General features: G+C 39.6%; 3 protein-coding genes across 4 annotated transcripts in view; all 3 read right to left on the reverse strand.

Moving 5' to 3' along the window:
• Positions 1 to 19: 19 nt before the first annotated feature.
• On the reverse strand, positions 20 to 8,594 carry copg2 (COPI coat complex subunit gamma 2). Its single transcript, XM_005927169.3, has 24 exons — positions 8,440 to 8,594; positions 7,816 to 7,868; positions 7,626 to 7,706; positions 7,461 to 7,532; positions 7,293 to 7,372; positions 6,921 to 6,996; positions 6,711 to 6,803; positions 6,476 to 6,562; positions 6,176 to 6,333; positions 5,941 to 6,074; positions 5,760 to 5,827; positions 5,389 to 5,577; positions 3,628 to 3,723; positions 3,233 to 3,476; positions 2,985 to 3,060; positions 2,759 to 2,862; positions 2,531 to 2,656; positions 2,368 to 2,436; positions 2,061 to 2,242; positions 1,834 to 1,963; positions 1,655 to 1,752; positions 1,168 to 1,306; positions 956 to 1,054; positions 20 to 377 (listed from the first exon to the last, which is right to left on the reverse strand). Exons 1-24 carry the CDS (start codon positions 8,474 to 8,476, stop codon positions 247 to 249), a joined length of 2,622 nt encoding a protein of 873 aa, XP_005927231.2. The 5' UTR covers positions 8,477 to 8,594; the 3' UTR covers positions 20 to 246.
• Positions 8,595 to 11,650: 3,056 nt separating this feature from the next.
• ucn3l (urocortin 3, like) lies at positions 11,651 to 12,925 on the reverse strand. Its single transcript, XM_014335138.2, has 2 exons — positions 12,703 to 12,925; positions 11,651 to 12,377 (listed from the first exon to the last, which is right to left on the reverse strand). The coding sequence occupies exon 2, from the start codon at positions 12,365 to 12,367 to the stop codon at positions 11,882 to 11,884; it is 486 nt and encodes a 161-aa protein (XP_014190624.1). The 5' UTR covers positions 12,368 to 12,377; positions 12,703 to 12,925; the 3' UTR covers positions 11,651 to 11,881.
• Positions 12,926 to 15,261: 2,336 nt separating this feature from the next.
• The window catches only part of si:dkey-117n7.5 (uncharacterized protein LOC559444 homolog), a 20,348-nt gene continuing 7,651 nt past the window's right edge, over positions 15,262 to 27,958 (reverse strand). Inside the window, exons 20-27 of one of the 2 annotated variants that reach the window (XM_042222925.1) lie at positions 27,806 to 27,868; positions 27,532 to 27,648; positions 26,312 to 26,389; positions 22,476 to 22,529; positions 22,330 to 22,378; positions 20,898 to 21,035; positions 18,211 to 18,282; positions 15,262 to 16,180 (exon numbers count right to left, since the gene is read on the reverse strand). In XM_042222925.1, the coding sequence (XP_042078859.1) occupies positions 15,972 to 16,180; positions 18,211 to 18,282; positions 20,898 to 21,035; positions 22,330 to 22,378; positions 22,476 to 22,529; positions 26,312 to 26,389; positions 27,532 to 27,648; positions 27,806 to 27,868 (780 nt within the window). In that variant the 3' untranslated portion in view covers positions 15,262 to 15,971. Of the gene's footprint in view, positions 16,181 to 18,210; positions 18,283 to 20,897; positions 21,075 to 22,329; positions 22,379 to 22,475; positions 22,530 to 26,311; positions 26,390 to 27,531; positions 27,649 to 27,805; positions 27,869 to 27,958 lie in introns of both variants that reach the window. The other variant, XM_014335139.2, reaches the window with a different exon arrangement.

The following is a 27,958-nucleotide window of genomic DNA, read 5'->3' on the forward strand; positions in this document are numbered from 1 at the left end:
TAAATTAAGCAGCCAGAACTTGGACAGTCATGATTTATTGTAGATTTGACAGATAACAAAACATGAGGACCAGCAGAAAATATAAAGAAACAGCAAGAGAACACTTTTTAGTTTATACACTAGAAGTAATAAAACATTCATGAAATAGAATTTCAGATCCGTGAAGAACTAAGTGACGTTTCAGGTGGTTGAACAGGGATGAAAGGTCTTCTTGTCGCGTTGGCACAAAGCTGTATGACGACCATTTTAACCCACCGAAGCCAAGATGACATCGACGACGTTCTCGTCTCCGCTACGAACCGTCACCTGCATGGTGACGCCGTCGGCCAGCGCGAGCCGAGCCCGAACCAGCACGTCGTGACCGCCGCGAAACACACCTTAGAGTGAGAGTGGGAAAGTTTTTACTCACAACATATACACATATTTACAGTATTTCTGTGAAGGTTCTCAGTCATCCAGGTCATCGTAGTCTAAGGAGCTTGCAAAGAAAAGCGTCTGGACTTCTTTAGGTTGCTTGAAGATGTTTCACCTCTCATCCGAGAAGCTTCTTCAGTTCTAAGGTCAAATGGTGGAGAGTCCCAGATTTAAACCCAGTGGGAGTTTCCCCCCACAGAGAGACAAAAGGACCCCCGATGATCCTAATCACATGAGCCAAGGTGTGAAAGCGGGTGTGGGTCCCAATCAGCCAGGGTTTCGGGTGAGCTCATTGTGAAACCTGGCCCCCACCCTATATGTGATTTCCTGAGGACAGATGGCCCAGGATGTGAGTGGGTGTTAAGGCGTCTAGGAAGGGATTTCAAAACTGGATTATAGATGAAGAAGCTGAAGAAGCTTGTCGGATGAGAGGTGAAACGTCTTCAAGCAACTCAAAGAAATTTACAGTATTAATATTTTATAGATCAAGTTGAAGTTAAACTTGCATACAGTTATCAATATCCTGATATCAGACACTCACCAGCAAGGAAGAGGATGTGTGAGTTCTTATTTTCAGGAACTTTGTCGGAGCGCTCACATGGCTGCATTCCCAGGAAGTTGATAATGTTACCCACCGCCTCTGCACACAAAAACACAAAGAAAAGTTTCACGACGGTGGTTTAGGTCAGTTTATCCTATACATGCTAACTAAATAAAGGTTATATTACAAAATTAACTTCTAATTGTCCGTACCATCTAGAGTTCGTACAGATGCCAGGGCAAAAGTTTCTTCCTTCTCAAATTCGTCTCCTACTTCTTCCCACGCTGCTCCGAAATTTGGTTTCAGAACCTTCTGGATGTGGTCTGCAACCGTTACCTCTAGATCCTCCAACTAAAGAAAGTCGCCCAAAACAAAGGAAGAGGTTTAGTTTGATGCTAAAACATGTTAACCGCCAACGCTACCCGTCCGCCTCCTCGTACACACCTATGGTATCGATTTCAAAACCCTCGTTCACGATTTTCAGAAAACCTGACCCCTTACCTTCACCTTGAGATCGAGGTCACTGAGATTTAAACTTGTCCAAGATTTTTAGTAGATACACCTGTGGTATCGATTTGAAGCTGCCTCATTTTTGCGTTAATGCATTCACACGTCAGGCAGCAGGATAATAAAAATACTCCTGCCTTTTTACAGCTGAAGGGCAAATATAAATAAAGTCACACATTTTCTATTACATACCACATATTCATCATCATAACCGTCATCGTCAGGCTCTCCTGTGTTGGGGTCGCAGTCCCTCACCAGGTACTTCATAGTACAGCTGAACGTACAAGACACTGCGAACAGACAGGAAGCATAAATCACCCAAACTTGGCATTTAAGCAGCTTAAACACTGGTGATGTCTGAATGTTCGTACCAGCTGTGGGGTCGTCATCGGGAAGCCGGATCAAAGTGTAACAAGAACCAGGCTGACTGTATGGGAGGCTTGGGGCAGGGACACAGTGTACGACCTCATAGGCCTCCGAGGGCTCCATCTGCACCACCACCTAGAAGAAAGAATCAAACATATTCACACGTTTCATATGCTGATGTGTTTAAAAATATTATTAAACTTCAGGTAGTTGTGAAACAAAACTGCGGTACCTTCTGCAGCAGCTGGTCGTTTAGAGTGTTCGTGCAGTCGAACTGGAACACCATGTGTCCGGCAAACGTGTGTTTGATGCAGCGCACCACGTATTCAGTCTCAGCCTCCGTCAGCTGCACCGGCTCCGAAGACTTGAACAGCGGGCCGAGACCCTGGAATTCTGGGATGGCCGCAAGTTGTTCTGGCAATGATGTGAACAAAAACAGATGTAAGACGAAGCAGGGACTTTATCAGCTACATCGAAATGACCACAAAGGTGAACGCACATCTCCGATCATCGCAAAACAACAGATGCTGTTCATTTACCCTGATAAATGTCCTGGCGTGATGGGGCCAGCTTTTCTGGAAGCTTGCTTGTAGCGACTGGGGCGATTTCTGAGCGGACAAATAAAATTGTTCTTAAAGATCTGATTCCTGAACGTGACAGTTTCTCGGTTACTAAAAAATAAACAAATCCCTGTGGTCGTACCCGTTTTCTGCTCTGTGATTGGAGCAGTGGCCAGAGGGACTGTCTTCATATCAAAAGGTTTCTCTGAGGGCTCCAAGGTGTACTGGTGGAGGGACTTCTCCAAACCAGGAATGGAAACAGAAAGTCCTGAAACACACATACAAGGAGACTCAGCACATCACCTGCTGAGTGCTTGACAAACAAACTGCCTTGACGGCTCTTTTATTTTGAAAACCAACTGCAATTTACCATTAAAGATGTAGGCAGCATTCAGAGCCTTCTGCTTCTGCTGGAGCACGTTCATGTAGAAAGTAGCTCTGTCGCGCACCTCATCATCACTGTCCATCATACACCTGTGCAAACAGAGCTGTGTTAAAAATTATACCGCACTGACACACAAAGAGTTTATCCACTGTGTACTTTCAAAAGTGCACACACGCGCACACACATACACTCAAACAAAACCAATGAATACCTCTGCAAAAGAACCAGGACACTTGGCAGCAGATCATCATTCTGAGCTCCAAATTTAGCCAAAGCGCTGACAGCAGCTAAAAATGGAGCATGACACAAACAAATGTTTTATCTCGTTAGTAAATAGCCTAAAAAAAATTGGAAGAAAATTAACTAAAGCTGCCAAAATAAGAAGTATCAGCCTCTGCCTATGGATGTTACAGATCTAAGGTCAAACTTCTGGGGTGCATGCTCTCCTACTCGTCTCACCTGCACGGACAGCCTCGCTCTCCAGCACCACTCGGTTGAAAATAAAGCGAATGTACTTGGAGGGCTGCGGGGTGCGTGGACCCTCTTTGCCCATCAGGTGCAGGATCTTTGTGGCAAGCACAGTGTGCTCGCAGTCCTCGATAAACTCGCACAGATGGGCCAAGCCCGTCTCTTTGCTCTCAGGGTTCTCCTCGATGATGCTGATGATGCAGTCCACGATGGCCCGCTTGTACTCAAATCCACCCTGCAGGGAGAGAAGAGGTTTACAAAAAAATATTATTACAGTGACTCATTGTAGTATGCAGATTCTATATCTGTTATAAAAAAAACAAACACACAAGAAAACTCAAAAAGTCAAATGCCAAATGTAGACAATACACGGTTATATGACTTACATCATCTCTGAGCATGTTGGACAAGAAGTTCATCATGACGCTGTGCTTCCTGGGATACTTCTGGCAGAGAGCACTGATGGCCTGCACAACAACCACCTGAAATAAAAACACACATTTAGGACATCAGAAATCAGAACAAAGGTAATGGGATTTGTTTTTAAGTAGGAGCAAAGCACTAAAACTCATTTTAAAAATTCATCTTTTTTCTCCCAAAAGAAGCTAATATCCGGTTGTAATACCACAATGACACTTTTCATCTACAACCTGCATGTTTTCATGGCTGGTTTCCATAATATTGCGATTTTTTGTGTGGCAATATTATATCGATACAGGGACACCAAATATCGATGTGTTATTTTAGAAAACGCAAACGCAAATTCAGTACTATAAAATCAACTGCTTATTTACTCCACCAGATGGTGCTGTTCAGGTTTTTTCTAGTGACCTTCAGCGTAGAGGAAGAAGTTGATAAAGACAGCGATATTGGAAAAAGAAATCAACAAAGCACAGCGAAAATTTAACCCAAAGGTATGAGCTTATTTTGGATTTCCTAACCAGGACAGGACAAAGGGCACTGATGGCATTTAACCCTTTAAGACCATAGAACCAAGTCCGCCAGAGCTTATATTATATGTTTACATGTTGCAGAGCCATTTTTGGGAGCATTTCAAGTTGCTATACATCAATACAACCATTACAGCCTAAATTTTAATAATATGCATGCATTAAGTGCATAGTAATGACATAAATTGCAAAAAGTGCAATAAACTACAAAAAAATTGAAAATCGTTTTTGTTTTTTTAACATATATTTCTAATTAGAGAAATTTAAGAGGCTTATCCCTCAAAACTGTAAATACAAAAAAGTTGCACAAAATAGTTTCCCACCACACAAAATTTATTTTGAGTGTCTTCATAGTTTTACTTTTGAAATACACCAATTTCTATACACTGCAGGAAAAACAAAAATAAATATTATAGTGCAAATTTGCAAAAAAGCAGCATATGCATCAAAATAAACTATTTCCAGCAGTGCAATTTGAGTCCTAAGCATCCCAGAAACGACACAGAAAGTCATAAAGTCAAACATAACTTTTAAAAACACCAGTATAGGATCATGAGGCCTTGATGGTAAAAAACTACATTTCCGCGAAAATGACGTCACTTCCGGTTTCGGGCAGGTCATGGCGGACATGCGACAGTTCGTGCTGATGGACGTAGGAAGTGTTATGAACAGCTGATCGGATCGGCAAAGCGTGTTTCTGGAATATTATGGTTTTGTTGCTGCAAGTGCTTTTTATGCAGTTTTTGCAAAGCTATATGTGGAAGGAAACTGTGACTTAGGACAAGCTGATGGCATAAGGATGTAAGTACAACTCCTCCGGTTTCATATGCAAAAAAAATTATTGCGTTAGCTCATGTGGTTGCAGTGCTACCGGGATTTAAAAATAGCTACGCAAAACGGAGCGTGCCCACTCTGACCGGTTTTAAAGGGTTAAAAGCACCAGACAGCAATAAAATTTTCTGGAACTGCTACAAACACGAGGCGTCGTCTCATCTGCCACCATCCTGCGACAACATTAGCAAGGAATGGCAAAGCTAGCAGAAACAATATATCCCAATATAACTTATATATACTCAGCATATTGCAGTTGTTTAAAATTGCAATAATATTGTATAGTGATCAAGCCATTGAGAAAATATTGTAGAACTTTGTGCCTGAGAATATTTATGTGCATTATTTAAAACAAAAGCGCCTGACCTTGAACTCATCTGAGATCTCTGAGACAAAAGAGGAGATCTGCTTCATGAGCCGATCCACGCTGCTCTCACTGCCAGTCTTCAGAAGAGTGGTGATGGCTAGCGTGGCAATGCTGCGGTTAGAATCGGTGATCAGGTTCTCAAGGTCCAGGTTGCACGCAGTCACGGCTGATGGATGCTTCATGGCCACCTAGTGGACACAAAGGAAATATTAATGTAGTTATACTACATCCAGAGTTATGTTTTTAATTGTAATAGGTTATTTTTATGTTGCTGTGATTAAACAACTCATGGCTGTTTATGCATCAGTGTTTGGTACTTAAACCTTAAAAAACAAGCCATATTTTGCAGGAAGGGAGTGTGCAGCTGTACCTTATTGAGGGTCCTGACAGCAGCGTATCTTAATGCAGCTTTAGGAGAGCTGCAGAAGAGCTGCAACACTGCAGGAAGACATACATTTAAAATGAGATTGATGCAGTAAGACAAAAATTGCTCATTTACAATATAAAACTTTTTAGCACATTTATGAATAATATGTGAGTAAACTAGTAACCTGACACAGCAGGGGCCAGCTCCCTGGCAGTGCAGTTGGGCATATGGACAATAGCAGAAGCAGCCTCATACACCACCATCTCATTCTTGTTCCTCAGGCAGCTCTCGATGAAGTCAAACAAGGGGCTGTCATGACTGTAAACACGAGGATAAAACCCATGTCAACATGACATCAAGACTGAAATTTAGTATGCCCACATATCTTTTGTGTATCAAACTACTGCTGGTCTACTCACCCTCCCTCTGTCTCGTCCAGCAGTTTACTTGCAATCCGGATGAGCATGCAGTAGGCAAAGGGAGACTTAAGACCAGACTTGGTGAACTTGTTGAGCATCTTGGTCACAGCGAGGCGGTCATTCTTCCTGAGGTGATACAACAGGCCCAGGGCGTGGTACTAGAGAACAGGACACAAATAAGCAGCCACTTTAAACTAATTTCTATTCAGGAATAATATTCACTATTCTCAATATTAACCAAATGAAGCAAACCGCACTAGAAAACATTAATTCTGTAGTTTTTCTTCTGTTCCTACCCACCTGGACCATGATGTTGTCACTGGAAGCAGCCTCCTGGGCTTCATTCACCCAGCGCTTCACCACATCATAGCTCATCTTCACCATGTGCTGAAGAATTGAAGTGGAAAGAACATTATAGTCCACCATGAAGGAAGTGAATAACAAACTTTTAATTGTGTAGAAATGTCAGAAAAATCTCAAAAGAGATTTTTTCTGAGAATAACACTGAAAGAAAAAAAATGAGCCCAATTCATACCAGCGAGGAGACCAAAGCTGAACTGGACACACTGGGAACCTTGTCAACAATAGCCTGCTTCATGTATCTCTCAATAGCCTGCAGCATGGTCGTCTGTGGGAAAGACCAAAAAATTAAAAGATGCTTCAGTTTCTTACCTTAAAAACATGACATTAATAAGAGAAGACAAAAGCAATTTCCTCTTCTGAACAGAAATTAAGCAGCACTCACATCTGTAATCCTGCAGAGAGCTCTAATGGCAGGTCCTCTGTATACATCCTCCTTCCCAGTCATGTCTTTGGTCAAGCTATAAAATACCAGGCAAGAAATAAATAAAGACACTAGAATGCCAAAAGAAAAAGCACACTATTGCAAAAATCATAATTTTCTTTGCAAACAACTTTAAGATATTGTTCTCATCAGACTTTATACCATCAAATATTCCATTTTGCTAGTAATAATGGTTAAGAGGTGCACTGCTAGTACAACTATAAAACTGGTGTGCAAATACTTTTTGCTTATTTTTACTCTTCTGTTTTATTTGAGAAATAAGAAATCAGTATGTACATAAATGTATACATAAAAGCCATTTAATAAACAAACCTGCTAGTGACAATGATGACATCCTCAGAGATGTTGGCCATCTCTTTGATAGTTAGATAGCACATCCTCCTCAAAGTTTGCTAGAAGAGAAATAGCATAAACCTGAATTAATTAAAAAGAAATGCTTAGCCAGTTAATTAGAGATCAAATGAATAGGGGACCTCTTACATCATTGGACTGAAAGAGCCTGGTCATTGCAAAGAAAGCCTCAGTGGCCTCTGTGGTCCCAAAATGCTCCCCCTGTGTGAACAAAGATATGAGAATGAGAGAAGATGATGTCATGAACTCAAAGCCATACAGACAGCATAGTTTGTCTACCTTTTTTTTTTTTACCTGGTTGAGGAGATAGATAATCTTGGTGAGAATGTGGAGGCATCTTCTTGGATTAATGGGAGTCTCATTGAAGATGCGAGCCTGTAAACAAAAAAAAAAACACACTTTTTATTTCAGTACACCGAATATTCTTTTCTTTGGTCCGTTGAGCGAAGAACACGTTTTCAACAGCACTGATCTTAGGCTTTACCTCCTGCAAGACCGCACTCTTCTCCAGGTGCTGGAAAGGGTTTGAGCCACTTCCTAATGAGTTGAAATACTTGTGTTAGAAAAATAATCCATTAAAACTTTACTGAACCTTATTCAAAGCAAACACATATATGAAGGGGGTAGAGAAAAAATGGACAATGAGAAACCAATAAGATAGAATCAATCCTGCTTTATATTAATTTGATCTTCTTATTAGCGTATGTTAGCTTGAGGATATCTGCAAATATCCAAACAGTCTTCCTTAACGTCAACAGAAACTGGTACAACTTCCACTCATATAAATTGGACTTGGGAGAGAAATGACAACATCCAGCTGACGATGCTAATACGGTCGGCTAACGCTGAACTAAAGAAAACCGATGTTTTAGTAGCTGTGGATTTAAATGCAACGTCAACTCAGTTTTTGACACTCTCTTTAAACCATTATCTTAATCATACGTTTGTTTGCAAACCACATTTATCGCTCAAGGTAGCTGACAGGTAGCGTAGGTTTACCTAGCTAGTGAGCTAACAGGCTAGCACTGCTTTAGCTTCCACAACATAAAGTCCAATCAAGACTATTCAACGTTAACAACCGTTTAAAATTACAATTCTGCAGTCTTACCAGACTCCTCGTCTTTCTTATCAAATTTTTTAATCATTTTGAAAGCGCGAAGCTGACAGATGAGGCCAAAAGCAGCTCTCAATCTCGCAACAGATGAGAAGCTACTTCCACGTAGCCGAAGTGAAAACTGACGTCCGGTGGCAACGTCCACGTCGACGGAAGACACGTCAGAATATTTCCGCGTAAGGAGCGGCAGGGGGCGCTTCTGACACATCCTGACGGTTACTCGAATTAAAAAGTCCCACGAAAACAACAATCCATGCATAATAATCCTTGTCCCAACCAAATTGCATTTAATGTATAATAATAAAAAAAAAGAGGTATAAACAAGTAAATCCAATTTTTGTTTTGATTTTGTTAACACATTTGTCTCTTGTCTCTTAAGTGATTATAAACCAATTTATTAAACATCACCGTTAAAAAACAGTAATTATTCACTGCAGGCTTTGTGCCATGACATTTGTGGAAAACCTATTTAGCTGACACAACTTGTAGACCAAAGGCCCTTTTTCAGTCCTTTTTCACATTTTGTATTTCCACAGTCTTTTCTAAGTAGATTGAGTGAGTTACTCTAACCAATGCAACCCTATAGCTATATTACCTAAAGAAAAGAAATTCATTTCAAAATTGCCGTCCCCTATTTACACAACTACATCTACCATGAACTTTCACAAGGGTTTGATCTCCTGCCTTCATAATAGTTTGATTATTATATAAATAGTGTATTTGGGCAAAGATTTGAAAAATAAATATAATACTAATATTAAAAAAACCCCAACAAAAATAAATAGATTTATTTAAAAAATTGACTATTGAAACGTCAGGCAAAGTAGTTTTCAAAAGTTGCTTGAATTGATATATATTAAGTATGAAGGTGACTAATTTATTTAACAGTATTTTTAGCTACTAGAGTATTGGTAACAGGGCTGAACCAGCTACAGCACAGAACAACTAAAATATGTCATGAAAAGTTTACCTTTGTTGCCTGAACTGAATAAACACAGCAAACACAAGCTCCTTGAAGATCAATCTCAAGCTAAGCAGCTACAAACAGCATATATCATAATCAGAATGTGACGATGAGGTGCTACTTCTGCGGGTATCTCAAGTGTCACAGTATATAAAAAAAACAACAACAACAAAGTCATTAACGTGGTAAACCAAATTCTAATTTTAGTATGAAGTAGTCAAGAATTTAGAAGAAGGTGCTGAGGTACATCACAGTAGTCATATTTGATTTAGGAGGGTAATTGCACTTGGATAAAAAGGTGTTTTTTAATGTGTTTGTCCTTGTTTTAATTTACAGGTAATGTCTACCAGAGGGCAACAGGTCAAAGAGCAAGTTTCCAGGGTGAGAACTGTTTTTTTTTTTACTGATTTTTCAGGTTCTTGGGTGGTATCTTACGTTTCCTATGTACGGTCAGTTATATTTTGTGCTGTTTATTAGCATCTGGACAGCCGTTATAACTGCTGCAGAGCATCATGCATACCACACTGTTCCACAGTACACCAGGATGCTTCTATAGTGGAGGGATAGAAGGTCACCACCACTTTCTAATCTATACAATTCTTCTTCAGCGAGCTCGGGAAATGAAGGCACCACTGACCCTCCTTAACTGTAGTGTTGACAGACCAATAGGGGTCGCCAGGGCAGATCATGTACCTTTCCTTCTCATTTGTTCACCTTTACTACATCTTCTTCTCTGCGGTCTCCGTGGCATCACTACTTGTACGCTTTGCATCTTCACTGTCACACCTGTCTCCTTCTCATTCACACACGTGTCCTGTTTTTTTCTCTCTCTCTCTTTAGGCTACCGACCGTCACAAACTAGAATGTAGCTTTCATAAATGACCACAAGAGGGCGACATTATTCTTTGTAAAGAATGCTTTTCTGAGGCAGGCGAATTCAAAATCCAGATATGCCAATTCCTTGTTTGTTTTTTAACACACGTATTGCCCAGCCACATTATTATTATCCATCACTGCTTATTGCAATCTCCCAACTTCAAAATCCTATCTATTTATAAATAGAAGACATAAAAGAATAGAAAGGTAGGGTGCCCTCTTGTGGTAAAGCCAAACAATAGCAACACTAATTAAAGTTTATACCTTGAAAGTCTGTCCCTTAAGCATATGTTTGCACTGTAATGTATTACTTGCTGACAATATGAAGTGAAACATGAATATATCTATGATGAGACAAATTTGGGTGATAAAGTGTTTTCATGAAGGTGTGTGAGTCGGGCTTTAACTTTGTGAACAATGAAGTAGTGAAAAGATCTTTTCTAAGAATATATAATGAATCTCAGTGATATAGATATTGCATATAAAGAGGCAAATGTATGTCGTTACACCTGCTTTATTTGAGGAAAAATAATCCTTTATTTTGAGTATAAAAATAAGAGACATCTGATGAACACATACATTCCCATGCAATTGCATTTTACTGTATTTCATGACCTTGCAGATGATTTGTACAGTATTTTTTTTTCTCAGTGTTGTTTTTCGGCCACATTCAAAGTTCAAAACTTGAATCTGAATTCATACTTTTTTTTAAACACAAAGCTTCTTAAATAAATAAATGAAGAATGAAAAAGAAAAAAACCCCACATATCCTGGAATTAAAAAAAACATTTCTCAGGACATTAAATTATTATTAGATTATGCAACAGTGCTGCATTTTTTAATATTTATTTATTTATTGCTGTAAGCAAAACCAGCTGCTTTGCTCATCGCGTCCAGTTATTTGAATTTATTGAGTCTGGGCAAAACAATCACATTAAACATTAATTTAACCGAAAAACCGAGGACGTGTTTTAGTCATTTTGTTTGTCTGCTATAACAAAGTACTTGAGAAATTTTTTAATTTAATATAGGTGGATTATTCGCACGTACAATAAATGCATAAATAAACATATTTAATGAACTAAAAATCAATCAATCAATTACTTTTAAAAGAAGGCAGCAACAGCTAATTTCTCCGCTCATATCTTCTGTAACATTTAACCTTGGTTTTAAAACATTTTTCAGTAGTTATCTACTTTTTCACAAGTTCTCTTTCCTACGACATAATATATATATAGATTATATATATATATTATATATATATATATATAATATATATATATATATATATATATATATATTATATATATATATATATAATATATATAATATATATATAATACTATATATATATAGTAAACGTGCCTTTGCTGTTGGAAATGGTCTCAGTGATTTGATCTGGAGAAAAGAAGGCGTGAGATTATTTCCTTTTACAGGCGAACAGCTGAATTTAAAGCCTGTGTATTATTAAACACGGCATCGTTCCCCCGGAGAAACAAATGGATGTTTACTTGGATGATAAGAGATGCTAATTTATTAGACTTTGAGAGTCCAACACTGGTCATGGCTGTCTGTTAAATGAAAGTTGTCCATGTTTCATTTCCTCCGTCCAATTTGCGCCAGCAGACGCGCGTTCTCCGCCGCCTTGGCTCGCAGGTTTTTGGCCTTGGCCACATCAAAGAGCACGTTCATGATGTTGGTCGGGACGTCCAGGGACAGGGTCAGTCTGCTCCTCCGGTCCCCTTTGTTGCTGTTGCGGAGCATCTGGCCCCTGAGCTTGGTCCGGCTCAAGAAGCGGTAGTTTGCGGGACTTGAAGTCCTTTTTTCCCGACTGGATTCAGCAGAGGAGAAAGAGGACGACGACGTGGAGGATGAGGAGGAGAGATACTCCGCGGACTGCATGAGGGACCCCCAGCCGTCCCCAGTGGAGTAACCAGGCTCAGTTTGGTCATTCCGGACCCCGAGTGCCAGCTGGTCGTCGCAGAGGAGGTCGGGGCGCGTCTGGTAGAGACGCAGGCACAGGCTGGAGGTCGGTGTGCACAGGACCGAGAACAGCAGCAGGGTCTTTAGGGACGACAGCATGCTGTGTCCTCTGGGACCAAAACAGGTGAAGAAAGCCAGAGAATATGAAGTTTTTCTCGCATCTAATCTTCAGCAACGCATGTCAGTGAATTTCATCTTCACTGAGATGCAAAAATAAACCTTACTAATATGCCCATTCTGCATATTAATAGTAAATATTAACAGTACCCTAACAAATCTTGTTCAAATCTACTCTAAGAGTACAGGATTTCGTTTAAAGTTCGATGGATCACAAAAAGCCGGGATGTTTTTAATGTGAAGTTTAGCGCATAAAACTAAAAACAATATTTAATAAAGGTCACAAACGTGTGAGCAATAATGTTCGTGCAACTTACCACTCGTATCCTTTAGTTATAATAATACTTGTATTAAATATAGTTGGAGAGGTTAAGCAGCACTTATCCCCTCAAAGAAAGCGCAAAGAAGGCGAAATCCTCAAGTGAGGTTATTATGAGAAATCCCGATGAACCAACACTGTTTGCGGAGGTCAACAGTGCGCACAGTCTGACCAGCAGCGTCTCCTGCTCGTCCATTCCCACTGTATTCTTTTAGTAGAGCCATCAAAACGCAGCCCTACGCCAGCAACAACGTCATCCCGTTGACATTTTGGTTCGCAGTGAGCCATCCCATTGGCTGTGAAGCAATGAGGTAGATGAATGAAGAAAAAAAAGAAGAAAGTTGTGGCCTCCTGTTGGTGGACCGAAGGCGTCACGACTATTGAAACTTTTTTTTCTGCCTCGCATCAGACTTTAAAAAAAGTGTTTCATGTGCAGCTGCTCCACGGTAGCCTGTAAGAGTCCCAACATCTTTAAGTCATTCAGTGGCATTTGCGTGAAACTGACAGGTTTGCGGTTGATCAGCACCACGGACAGCTCCCATTGACACGTTTGTTCTCAGCTGAGCGCATTTGACGCTTATCTCAGGCGCACTTGGCAGGATATGTTTGGGTTGTGGATCAATAGTTAAATGAAATTGTCTCACATTATAATATTAGGCGTGTCTTCAGAGGTTTCCCAATTACCGCTGTTAAAGCTGCACAAAGAGCGGATCCATTTATGATTTAAAGTAATTAAAAAGTAATGGTTGCAGTGATGAAAGGATGTTAAGGTAAAACAGAGAGGATAAAAAAACAATCAGACCAAATTGGGTAGAGGATGGCGATAGAAAGAACGAGGAGCCAGCACAGGTACAGAAAACCAAACATCTAAACCTGCAAGCGTAAAAACCATAGGTGGGGCTGTCACACCGTCAGCTGAAAGAGGACTGGAAAAGTTGGATTTTCTTTGAGATGCTCTGCAGCCCGGGTCCAGAGAGAAAGTGACATAGAAGGTGATTGATCTGGTTATATTCAACTATGAATGTCATTAGTTAAAGCGTATTAAACCTTATTATATAAAGGTAGAAAGCGCTCACATTACATGCACTGTTTTAGACAATATCTTTCTATAATGAATATATCATTGTATGTTCATTATAGCGAAATGTAAACCTGTAGATTATAGAACAGGTCATAAATATAACTCTTCACTTTATCAAAGCAAATTAAAGTCCTTCAAATACAATATTGTCTCTTTAGCTCATTTTATATATTAATTTCAACAAGACGAAGAACTGAATGAAGAATAAAGGTGCAGAGTTTAAAAGTTTCCCTGCTCTTTCAGATGTCTCCATCGACATCAGTTTCACATCTATTAATAAAGAGATGAGCATTTGTTCCATTTGAAGTTTTAATAAGTTGAGTGACACCACATATAAAAACTTCTGTGCGCGATTCACAAATGTTTCTTCAAAAGAGACGAGAGATATCTGAGATTTTCTAGAGAGCACTGTGTTTTAATTACCGTTGAGTGTACACATGACACGCAGCAGAGTTGATGTACATTACAATGTCAGAATGAAAAAGAGCATACAGGGGGAGACGGCATCAAAGGGCGCTGGGTCAGGGTCTAATGAGCAACTTCACTCACCTTCATTAATATGAATGTAAGTCTTCACAGCTGGAGTAATTGCGTTCCGTGAAACACGAGGCAATGAGATATCCTCCTCCCACTCCAGCTTCCTCCGCAAGTGATCTCTGAAATGGAATTACATGCCCCCTTCAACATCAAGGGGGACAAAAATCCTACATTTATTACATTGACGCTGGTTTGCGTTGCTCTGCTTAGGAGTGAAGGCCTATTGACCACAAAGCACTTTCTTGCTACTGTTTATACTTATAGGTTAAAGGTTGAAAAGATTAAAAAACAGCTAAGTTGTCACTGAGCTCACAAGGCCTAAGAAAACCTTAAGTAGTGAGGCTGTCCTGCATCTGCATGTGTCTTCGCAAAGCAAGTTGTTTATTTTTCTCATCTCTATTTGTCCCTTTATAACTGGATTGGTTCAAAAAGTGTAAATGTCTACATAAGAGTTTAGCAAAATCTACAAGAAAAAAAATGGCAACTTGAAACTATTAAATATGAAATTAAGCTTATGCTTTAAGAAAGTTTTAATATTTCTTTTGCCTTGTGCTTAAATTAAACATTTTTAATTTTATAATGAGATTTCTTTATGTCTAAAAATATCAAGTAGACATATCAAGCATCTTTGCGTGTGGGTGTACATCAGAGTACAGAATCGTGACTAATATGAAGGAAGCCTCTTGGGGCTTGTCTCCTCTGTCAACTTGAAAAACACTATTTTTACAAACCAACCTGAAAAACAGATTAGAGATATGAAAGAACCCAGGAGCAACAACCTGGCAACTTGAGAGCCTAAAATGTGTCGTGCATTTTCATCTGTCACACTGCCAGAAGAGAAAAAAACAACAACCAAAAAACTTCAATGCGTGCTGCCCCCTCATCAACACCCACGCAGGAATCCCCAGCTACTGCTGAGTCGGTCTGATGGAGAGTCCTCTAAAACAGCCCCTGCGTGAGCTCCCACACTGGGCCCCTGTTGGCCCCTCATCTGGCTCCCAGCCTGACCCATAACACCCCCTGCCAAAGAAACATATGTAGTGGTGGAGGAGTCAGCAGGCAGTCAGCTATCAGCTTCTCATTTCTGCACCACACAGGATGTAGGGCGATTGACAAAACATAAGAAAGGTGACAGTTATATAAAGAGATACGCTATAGCGAGCTGGAAAATGAAAGAGGCTGGCATGAAAAAGACAAATCGTGAGGTGGATTTAAGATTTTTTTTTTCAGTAATGTTTATTTTTGGCACGTTTACATTCAAAATCTTTGTCAATGTCAGTCTATTTTAGTAACACAGCTGCAAGAAAACATACTTACATGTGCAGATGTTATGTGAAATTAAGAAAAAAATCATTCACATTTAGACTACATCGCATCCCATTATCCATATATAACAAATTGAAAAAAATCTGTTAAAATATATAAATAAGAGCAATGCAAAATGCAAAAACAATAACATTTTACACAGTTATGTACAAAATTAAGCATCTTGTTTGGGGGTTGCTGGCTCAGTCTCCAAGGTTCTGCGGCTGTGGAGGTGTACATTTTTTTTTAATAGCATCTATAGTATCCGCACATTCATATTGTATAACCAAAAATCTCTTCAAAGCAGGATTTTTTTTCAGTCACTGGATTAACTGTTTGAAGGATTATTCCCTACGCGATCTGATTGGTCCCCCCATAACTCGACTCTCCGCCTCACACCATTCCTCGCACTCATGTCTGGAGGAGAATCTGTTTTGGTTGCCACCACAGCCCCCGTAAACAAACGGTCTGCATTCCCCCGATCGGGCGTGGAAGTACCAGACCAGAGAATAGTCTGAACAGGCTCCTTCTGACATCGGCTCCAGGCAGCGGTCTGTTAATGAAAGAACAGGTAGATGAGGAAAAGCGTAAAGCTGCCCTTCAAACTGACATGCTGTGGAGTCACTCTACTTCAGGGGTGGGCTAACTCCAGGCCTCAAGGGCCGGTGTCCTGCAGGTTTTAGATATCACCCAGGGTCAGCAGATCTGAATCAAGTGTCTAGTTCATTACCAAACCTCTGGTGAACTTCAAGACATGTTGAGGAGATACTTTAGCCATTTAAATCAGCTGTGTTGGATCAAAGACACATCTAAAACCTGCAAGACACCGGTACTCGAGGCCTGGACTTTCCCCACCCCTGCTCTATTTTCACAAGTGTTAGATTCTCAACAAAGTGCAGAGAATATGTTTTGTTGAGTGTATACTCACTTTAACTACAGTTATGGTCAGAAGTTCACACACACATTTGAATTTAGCTTGGATTTTTCTGTCATCCAGGCAGGGATCAAAGTATACATGCAGGATCAAATATATACATATACTGACTTAAATCTTTAAATAAGTGATAAGTTCTACAATGTCTTAACTTGAAAAAGCCAAGGCCAGTTAAATTCTCTGTTGTCATCACGATTGACTACAACTGGTAGTTTTCCCTGCTTAAAAAGGATTTGTTTGACACTACTGATTGAACTGATCAATACTAACAATGGGAAAGTCCAAGGAACTCAATGAAGATCTAATAAGGAGAATCTCTTGGAGCCATTTGTAAACAACTGCAGATTCCAAGATTGCCTAAAACATCCATCTTTTATATCCGGGCCCAAACTCTGCTGCAGGTCCATAAGTCAAACGATCACTGCGGCCTCACTAAGAGCTGAAAAACTGTCTAAATTCTTTCATCTGTAATAAAATGATCAGCGTTCTGCTCTACCAGGTGTAACAATTGAGTTTAACATCCAGGCATCCATGAAAACAGAATTTATGACATTTAACGGAGTTAGACGTTAGCAGGGAGTTAGCTCGCTAGTTTCCATCTAAACATAATACAGCATGTCCTGACTGCAGGGTTTTGGAAACAAATTAAGATGCACAGCTCTGCTATCACTTCCAACATAAATGGAGACAGAAAACTAAACAGCAGTGATGTTTTTAGGGTTACTGAAGTTTGGCTAGCTGGTATATAATGATGTGCTACGTGATTGCTAGCAACACAGCTATGTTAGCATAATATAAACAGTGAAGCTTGAGGAGGAACTCTAACTCTTTTCCACTCAAAAGTTAACATGAGGATTCTCGATGGTCAGAGACAAATCGCATGGCAGGATGCTGTAAACAGACCAAACTTCAGTCGGGACTCGGGAGAGCAACTGAGATCATCCATCCACAATACGAGGTTAGTCATTAATATACTGCTGCATGGGCTGGGCTGTAGTTACATGTAAGGTTTTAAAAACTGAGCTTTAAAATGAATAGCGGTAATAAAAACCGAGAGAGGCCGATAGTGATCACTGACTGTTTTTAGGGGCTTTTTGAGGTTAAATAGAACAAGATACAAAGCATTAAAACATGTTAAATACACAACAGCCTTGTTAAACGCAGGGTAGTTTGGGCCCAGAAGCAGGATTCATCACGTCATCACTTAAAGACCGGATACAGTTTATTTAGCTACTAGTGCTGACGATAAAGGACAGCGTAACTGATAATGATTACTATTTCTTTTTAAATTTATTGTTATAACTGATTATTAGTGCAAATTGTAGCCATATTAATCATACAGTGTCTGTTGCGACAACCGTAGCTGTAACTTAAACTTTATTTTCCTTCTGTAACCGATCCAACCCCTGGGAAATAAAACAGATAAAAGGGTATTTTGAAATGACTGAAAACTTGTTGTGGAAGCTAATATTTCTCCCAGGTTCTCCCAGGTCTATGTGAAAACATTCAAAAAGCTCGAGTGTCTTTACTATGAAAAGGGTGTTGAGTGACATCAAATTTATAATTTTGTTTTGATACACAAAGCAAATAAAGGGAACAAGAGAGGAGGGAGATAGACACAAACAACATCAGTTTTCTTGGTAACTCACTTGCTGTGTTTCTTCCATATACCCTTCTCTTCTTCCTTTGTCCCCACTCCACAGTCCCTCCATCATGAGTATCTGAAGCCAGAAACAAAAGCAATTACTGATACACAATAAAGAACCACCTTCACTGGACATTACGAGTGCCAGTGACATTTTAGCTCATCCAGCAAATTAGTGAGAAACAGTTCTGGACCTTCCAATCATCAACTTTCTGTTTTTCGTGCCAACTATAAAGTACAAACTTTTGAGGGAATTCATATCCTGCTATCATTAAAGCTAAGCGATAAAAGGGGAAATCCAAAAGTATCATTAAAAAATTATTGATAGAGCTGGAACGAACTTTGAAGCACTTCAGCTTTTTGTTCTACAAGGCCTGCTGTATTGCTTTCCCTTCATCTGGATTTATCAAACAACATCACTAATGTAGGGTTTTACTATATTCAGAAAGTGAACAATAAACACTCAGTTCTGAGAGAGACGCTTACATAAAGGAATTCTTCATCACAACAAATGATTTTTGCACGTGGATTTCATAAAAAGGAGGCTTTTAAAGAAATCAAGCACAAGCTAACCCCCTGATTATAAATACACATGAAATTTAAATCACAAGTAAACTCAATAATACCAAAATACAAAAATACCAGTGGAGCATCTGCCTCCATTTCACCCTATCCCGAGCAACTTTTTGTGTGACACCAATCTTCTGCATGTTCTCCTTCACTACACTCCATGAACCTCCTCTATGGACTTCCTCTGTTCCTCTTTCTTCAGTATCTTTTGTGTGGTATGTGCTCTATCCCTCCTCTGCACATGTCCAAAACCATCTCAGCCTGCCAACTTTGTCTTCGAACTGCTCAGCCTGAGCTGTCCCTCTGATGTACCCATCTCTAATCTTGTCCATCCTGGTTCCCCCCTAAAAAATCTTAACATCTTCAACTCTGTCACCTCCAGCTTACAGCAGGTCTCACTACCGTCTTGTAAACCTTCCCTTTCAGTCTTGCTGCCACAAATCACCCCTAGCACTCATCTCCACCCACTCCACTTTGTCTGCACTTTCTTCTTCACCTCTCTTGTGCACTTCTACTGAGTTTGGATGGCTGACCCCAGTTATTTTAAACTCACCAATCTTCACTATCACTTCACTGTTATATCTGTCTTCCTCTCATTCACACACATGTATTCTGTCTCGCTTCAAGTGACTTTCATCACTCTTCTCTTAAGAGCATACCTCCACCTCTCCAGGCTCTCTTCCACCTGCTCCCCACTCTCATTACAGATCACAATGTCGTCATTGAACATCATAGTCCACGGAGACTCCTGCCTGACCTCATCTGTTAAGCTTTCCATCACCGCTGCAAACAAGAAGTGGCTCAGAGCCGATCCCTGATGTAATCCCATCCCTACCTTGAACCCATCTGTCACTCCAACTGCACACCTCGCCACTGTCTTGCTGTCCTTACACGTTTTCACTCCTTGGGCATCCTCTCATGAAAACAATCTGGTTTTAACACAAAAAAATCCACTACCCACTCTCCTAGACATCTGCATACATCCACAGGTATGCAGTCGAAAGTTTTAAATGTTTGTACTACAAAAGTAATAAAATATTTAGCCCACATGTGAAGAAAATCCTTCATTCTTGGGTATTCTTTTTTTTACAAAAAGATGCTTCATTCCTTGTGAAGAATTTTATCCATTGAGTGCTCACAATCTAGCATTTCAGGACAGATAAGAAGAGCTATTCACGTGAGGTTTATAAGTTTATGTAAGTATCCGCTAGAGGAATATTGTCCATCTTAATTATTTGTTGTAAAACATCAGATTTCGTGCAACAAAACAAGTGAACATAAACACCATATTTATTTAGGTGTGAATGCTGAGCTGTACTTGTACAATCATTATTTGGGGAACAGATGAGTACTATATTTAATGATTTAAATGAATAAATAAACCAGTTGACATTGACACAGGGCAATGACAGCCTTGTACTTTGATCAGCTGTCTGGTTTATGTACCTGAAGCAAGAATTACAATAATTTGGGATGCAGAAAGCAATTTCTGCCCGTGGCTGTATTAGCTAATAAGCATCACGGCATGTGAGATTGCTGGTACAAGCTGACCTTTGGTTTAACTTTGTGGCTTCCCTGTAATAGCACTCTATTTAATAATTACTACATTTTGGTTTCCTTTTCTGTCCATTGCTTAGCCTTTTTTGGGAGAGCACTCACAGTGGTGAGACTGACAAGAAAAAATGGAAAAAGTAAGCTGGTATGGCATCACAACACAGATCTCTAGATGTGTCTGAACTGAGTATGTTGCAGTTCTGGGATATTTGCATCACTTGTAGATGTCATAAAAGGTAAAAAAAAAAAAAAAAAGGCACAGACCTGGCACATAAAGAGATATTACCTAATCACATCACCTTTAATCAGACATGTTCAGCATGTTCAGTGGTGCTTTTACCTTAATGTTTAACTAAAGAATGGATACAGTATCAGAGACATGTAGGCAGGCATGTTTTCTTTGTCCTTGTCAGGACACAGCACATTTTAATTGCCTGCATCACAGCTGCTACACATAAGGTTGATATATGCAGCTATTTAGCCAGACACTTGGTCACACGCTATCTAAGGCATCTGTGTGTTTGGCCAGAGGCGCTGACCCTGCAAACAGCTACTTGTGTTTCTTACCAGTCTGGTTTTGTGGGTGCCCTTCTCCCATGTTGTCTGCCATGTTTTCTTCCATACTTTGTTCATGCAGGTCATGGGTGATAGATTTCACAACGTCTTTTTGGTCATTTTCATTCTTAGTCACTGCAGTTGTTGCATCTGGGTCAACAGATTTTACCATGAACTTGTATTCCAATCCTGCAGTGATAAAAACAGCATGACTTTTTTTTTTGCTAGGAAAATGGGAAATGGCTAACACCTCTTTGGGAATCATCTTGTTGGGGCAGAAATACTTTTATCTTTTTTATGTTTGGATAATTTACAGTTCACTGTGAAGTAGCTGACTTACAAAAAGAATTTCTTTCAAAATGGTCAAGGACTGAACTGAAAATGAGTGATGAAGCAGCAAATGGACAGCCTGGAGAACTATCGCTCACAAGGACTTTGAAACAATTACAAGCAAGTCTGGCTCCTTGGAAGCAAAGTATAAAGAAATGAGGGCTGGCACAAGGTTTTTGCACAGTACTGTATATATTTGTCATGCATCAAATTTAAGTAATTAAATTAGCCATAATACCATAGTTTAACTAGTATTTAAGTATTTAAAATATTTTCTTTCATTCTTTTATTTCCTTCAGCTCACTTTATTTATTAGTTTATACTTTATTTCCCTGTAAAGTGTTCCTATGAATATGTGGGAGTGCTATTGTTTAATAAAGACAAACAGCAGGAAACAAGAAAACAAACACATAAAAAAAAAAAACACACTATCTATTCACAAATTATACTCGGAACACTTCATAAATCAATAGACTGTTCCTTTTCTGTTATCGCATACAAAAATTAAATATATTTAAGCAAATGAGACTATATTTTTACATCAACCACTTGTGGGTAATTAGCATGTCTGAGAGGCAAACCTGTGTTACCGTTACTAATAGGCAGCAGGAAAATCCAATCCTTGTCAAGGATGCAAAATGTAGTCTAGATATTATACAATAAATTCAGTTAAATTGAGTTTAATTTAAGATCATCTCAAATTGTGGTTTGAGTCACAGAGCTTTCATTCTATCTTTCCATGAACACATACGGCATGCCAAAATGTCTTCAGTGAAAAAGGTGTATTGCAGACAATCAGCCTCCAAATATCGTGAATGTGCCGTGGAATCTGGGTGAGGCGTTCTACTTAATGGCTGTCTTGTGTTTGTGAATGGCTCTGCTGTTGCTGGCACCATGATGCGTGTTCCTCTGAGAGAACATAACAGATGGCTGAACACACACGGGTGCCATGCTGCTGCCACGGGAGCTCTACAACAAACAAGCACGCGTTCGCAATATGCAGGCCTATCTAGAGGCACACGTTTATTCACTCATGGATGAAGTACAAGTGCACGTACTGTAGGAGGTTGAAAGTGTACAAACGAATAACACGTGCGCACAAGCACACTCTTACCGCACTTTTCTACCACCTCCTGGTTGACTAGCTCCTTCACTTCTTCAGCCTTGAAACGAAGAAATGCAAGAATGTGAATAATTTAAATGACAAGTCAGTTTTTAGCCTTTTGTCACGTGTGAGTGTGCAAGCGTGCTAAGACGTACTGAGAGTCCAGGCTCTCCTTTCTCCCCTTTTGCTCCTTCAATACCAACTTTACCCTAAAAGGAAAAGATATTAACATATTATATTTATATTGGATGACAGATTCAGACAGTTTACTGACATTTGCACTGAAAAGTGATGAGACACAACAACATATTTGGACCCACACTTCTCTCAAGTTAACATGTACACAATATTCAGTTAAGGAGAAGGCAGCCATGCAGGTAATTTCACTTATTTTGGCTTATTACACCTTTTAGATCTAACAAGGACTAAAAGTCGTGTGAAAAGGAAAGTTTTCACAGCAAGTGTGACCACCTCTATTAAAAGGTTTTTAGTGGTGTGCCAGACTGAAAGCATTCAGGTGTGTGTTAACACAATGTCCACTTACAGAAGTGAACATCGCAGCAATCATGTGTTTTATTTTGGTGAACACATGAAATACAAAAATACAGATCTGGAGACTACAAGGCTGAGAACTGAAAACATACGTGAGAGAGAATATAGTGCCCTTAAATATGAGGTCACAAGCCAATTTTTAAAATCAAATCAAAATACTTAAATCTCTTGATTGTTCTATTGCTGTGTGTTTTGCATGTGTTAAAAAAAACAGTTTGCACAGGGCTCTAGTTCTTTAAATATAAACAAAAAGTGACATTTACTGTCAATGCTAAACCATTTATTTGAGCTTGTGCACAGAATACATGAGAGTTCAAACACTGGAACAAGAGTGTTTTAACTGTGACCATTAAAAAAAAAAAAGTAGAGGTATGATTAGGCAAAAAGGTCTGTTACTACTGGTGACTTTTGAAGTCTGAAATCTGCATGTTGCAGTTTGCTAACACAGCTAATGTTATTCAGCTGATTTGGTGTGTCATTAATTGCTCTATGTAATGGTATCATGGTATTTGCGAAGGACTACATAGACACAATACCTTCAAAACGAAGTTTAGTAAGATAGCCAAGATATTAGTGCCTTTGGGACAGAGCTTTTAAAAGAACACTGTTGGACGGGATGTGTTTATTTAGCTACTGAGTATGACTATCAAAAGTCTCTTGCAGACAGACCTGCAATACTTTTAATGCTGTGCAAAATAAAAGCGCAACAGAACTAAACTAAAACTAAATAATTAGCCACACTTTTACATTATCAATGTATCAAAAACAATGTGCAACATCAAAGGGATTACTCATTAGTGGCAAACAGACAACTCTTCAATCCACCACATCTAAACAGAGCCTTGAGCATCTTTTAATCTCTAATGTGGGCTGGATCTGTTTTGGAGACCAAACAAGAAAATATCTTAAAGAAGAGATAATATTTTCTTGGTGACCAGAAAAATATCTTCAGGCAGCCAATAATGTGTGTAATGCATTTTAAATAATTTCATTTAAATTAAACATTTCTAATGACTCTGTCACACTAGAGTAAAAATAGAAAGACAAACTGTAACCAACTACAAGTAGTTGCAGCAACCAACTGGTTGTCCATCTTCAAGGTGATTGTACTCGTTGAGGGAGGTAACCTGTCTCCAAACAATCCCAGTCTGACTTGCATTAACTCAATCATTCTCAAACAGATTGTTGAAGGGTTGCAAATACAGTCCTGATCAGAAGTTTAAGACCACTTAAAAAAATGGCAAAAAAAATATCACATTTTGCATGGTTGGATCTTAACAAGGTTCCAAGTAGAGCTTCAACATGCAACAAGAAGAAATGGGACAAAACATTTTTTTGAGCATGCAATTTATCGAAAACAATGCTTAAACTGAAATAGGCTGTTTTACAGCTGGTCAAAAGTTTAGGACCACACCTCCAAAAACAACCTGTAACACCCCCCCAAAACAGAAATCAAAGTTCAAAACATGAACTCAGTAATGAGTAGTTCCACCATTATTGTTGATCACTTCAAAAATTTGTTGTGGCATGCTTGATGCAAGTGTTTCCATGAGGTGAGTGGAAACTGCAAGCAGTGAAGACGGCCGCATGAGGGGCATCTACTCGATGGAGCTGGTGTTCATTCATCTTGTCATCCATCCCCAAAGGTTCTTATTTGGATTTAGATCAGGGAAACATGCAGGATGGTCCAAAAGAGTGATGTTATTCTCCTGGAAGAAGTCCCTTGTCCTGCAGGCATTGTGTACTGTAGTGTTGTCCTGTTGAAAAACCCAGTCATTACCACGCAGACGAGGGCCCTCAGTCATGACGGATGCTCTCTGCAACATCTGGACATAGCCAGCGACTATAGTGTTTGATGCCCCTGCACCTCCTGACACCTCATTGTTCCACTGAAGGAAAAAGCACCTCAGACCATTATGGCGCCCCCCTCCACTGTGACGCGTAGACAATATCTCAGGTGGGATCTGCTTGTATCATCAATGTTAAATTCTTTCTCATTAGAGAATAAAACTTTCTTCCCCCTTTCAGTGTCCCATGTTTGGTGCTCTCTTGCAAAGTCCAAAGGATCATTTCTGTTGCGTTCAAGGAGACGAGGCCTTTCAAGACAGCCAAGAAGCCCTTCAGTCTCAGATGCCGTCTGATGGTTATGGGGCTGCAGTCAGCACCAGTAACAGCCTTAATTTGGTTCGAGGATTGTCCAGTGTCTTGACGGACAGCCAGTTAGATTCTCCAGCTCATTGCTGGTGAAATTATTTTCAGGTTTTCCACTTTACTTTTTTGTTCCATAACCCCCAGGATCATTTAAGAAATTCCAAATGACTGTCTTACTGCGTCCCACCTCAGCAGTGATGGTGCGCTGTGAGAGACCCTGCTTATGCAGTTCAACAACCCGACCACATTCAAAAAGGAAATGCCATCAGAACGTCATGACTGTGTGACTACCTGACAAAAAATGATAATGAATCCACATTTTTGCACAGATTTGGCCTTTTAAAGGCATGTGGTCCTAAACTTTTGATCAGCTGTAAAACAGCCTGTTTCAATTTAAGCGTTGCTTGCAATAAACTGTATGCCCAAAAAATATTTTGTCTCCCATTTCTTCTTGTTAAGATCCAACCATGCAAAATGTGATATTTTTTTTTGCCATTTTTCAAGTGGTCTTAAACTTCTGATCGGGACTGTATCTATCATGTAATTTAAAAACATAATCAGATTGACAGTAATCAGAGTCAGTCTGCATCGGTGAACGTAACTTTTCAGCAATTTTGCTGAGTGCCTATGTCATTTTGCAGTTAAATTACTGTACTGCAACAGCTACGTCACTATTTGTGGAGGAATTTCTGTTTCAGATCTGAGGTTTTTATTCGACTCTGAATGGAAGAAGTAAATGTGAATTTCTGTTTAGTGTGAATTTCTGTGGATGTAGACAGCAACAGATTTGCAACAGATGGCAACAGATTTGCCATTTTCCCCAATTTTATCACACTTAATCGGCATATTATCAGAAACAGATGCTTGACGCATTCAACTGCAAACTGATAGCAGACCGACTCTGTCTTATTGCTGTTTAATTGCCATCTTTATGCACCGAAATATCTTTGAGGACAACAACCATCGCAGACCTCGTCCCCGTCTTCTAAGCAACCTGTTTTCCTTACTAGTACTTCAGCATTGTGTTTTATTTTTGCCTCCCAAGTTTAGCCAAAAGTACTAAACACAGATTCTGGCAGGAGAAACACACGGACCCTGTACCACCAGCAATGTGGATGTGGATGGTACTTTTAAATGAATATTTATGTTGTTTATTATGAATATAAAGCAAAATTATATACTTTAGCTCTGTGAAAGTTACAGGAAATAGTATAGATGAAGGGATGTTTCTGAATTACAAGTGTGCTCGAAGAAAGCTGTGTAGAGATGCGAGTGCTGTGCGTCTCACATTTTCTCCTCTGTGTCCTGGTGTCCCTGGTGCTCCACTCTGACACTTCTTTGATCTGCCTCTTTTACCCCTGTCCCCCTGTTTGACCAAAAAATGCAAGTGCACACAGGGAAAATATATATTTTTAAATACAACACCTCTAAATCATCAACAACAAGAAAATATGTCCATAGCAGCACACCTCATCACTCACTTCTAAACAATATGAAAGACAGACCAATTAGGCACATCCTTGGAATATCCTCATTAGAGGTTTCCAGCCACTCTCTGTCAACACTGAGAGTCCAGTAATTGTAGCTGAAAGGAGCTAATTGAGTAAGATATTACTTGAAAGCTGCAGACAGAAATAGACCTCTCAGTCTGTGTGTGTGTGTGTGTTTTAATTGAGGACATGTCTCTGCTGTATCCACTGCTGGTGCCACTCTCTTACAAAGACACGGTGATGACTGTAATCAATTCAGCTCCTGCTCATTGTGTTCTGTCACATATTTAGTCTTCTCTTGTTGGGCTTTAAAGTTCAAAAATGTATTTGTGAGTAAGTGATATAAGCTATGTACGCACAGGTGCCCGTTCTTTCCTATAAATGGACTACCAATTTAGTGAACCTGCTAAATTAAAAAACATATACATTATAAGACTCTGATAGGGCATATACTTATAGAAATATGTTTCCCTCAACTGCATACTTCATTGCGTATTTGTGCCTTTATGTCTGGAGCCTCTAATTTAGCCCCATGGCTTTTTAGTGCTGCCAAGACAAGTTTTTGTTACATGACTATATTGTGACTGCATCATTTAGTTAAAGACTGTAGCCTTCATGTTCAGTGTTGAGTAAAAACATACCCCATTAAAGTAGTGATCAACTACTCCACTAATGCGTGCCAGTCTTGAAATAAAAAGTTAATATCTGTTGATAAGTTCTAACTTTTGGCCCCGATATTGTGTGATGACAGCTTGTAGAGGGCATCTCATGAATATCACATTTCTAAAAGACAAAAGTGACGATTCTGTATGACGGTACTGATGACACACGTAACTTGTGAATAGGTGCTTGGAAAAGTAAAGACAGCGCTAGACTGCTTTTAATTTGTTATCATAAGATAATGAAGTCGTGATCAGGGGAACAGCAGGTATCTTGGAGATAATTAGACTGTGTTATTGATAATGAGCCTGTGTTTCATCAGCAAGTACAAGTACCTAAAGAGTTGGGTATAATGTACCTTAGGCCCTTTGTCTCCTTGAGGCCCTGGCGGTCCCGGTGGTCCCATATCACCGTCCCTTCCTGGACTTCCTGCTGATCCCTTAAAACCTGGGAAACCTGGGAAACCTGCTGCACCCTGAATTCATTAAAAGAAAATTTTGATCACAGTGGCTAAACACCTGTAAAGCTACATCATTATATAAACATAAACAGATTTCACAATCTTTTAATAAGATATGAAAATAAACTCTAGGATAAAAAATCACAGGTCATATGGCTTTGAATTGACAAACCTTTTCCCCTTTTACTCCAGGATCACCATCAACACCATTGATCCCCCCTTCTCCCTTGTCTCCCTAACATTTCACAAAATGAGAAACAGTAACTGATTTGTGTGTGTGTGTGTGTGTGTGTGTGTGTGTGTGTGTGTGTGTGTGTGTGTGTGT

Source organism: Haplochromis burtoni, unplaced genomic scaffold (genome assembly GCF_018398535.1).
Source record: "Haplochromis burtoni strain Fernald_Lab_line unplaced genomic scaffold, NCSU_Asbu1 Contig_98, whole genome shotgun sequence".
Taxonomy (NCBI): domain Eukaryota; kingdom Metazoa; phylum Chordata; class Actinopteri; order Cichliformes; family Cichlidae; genus Haplochromis; species Haplochromis burtoni.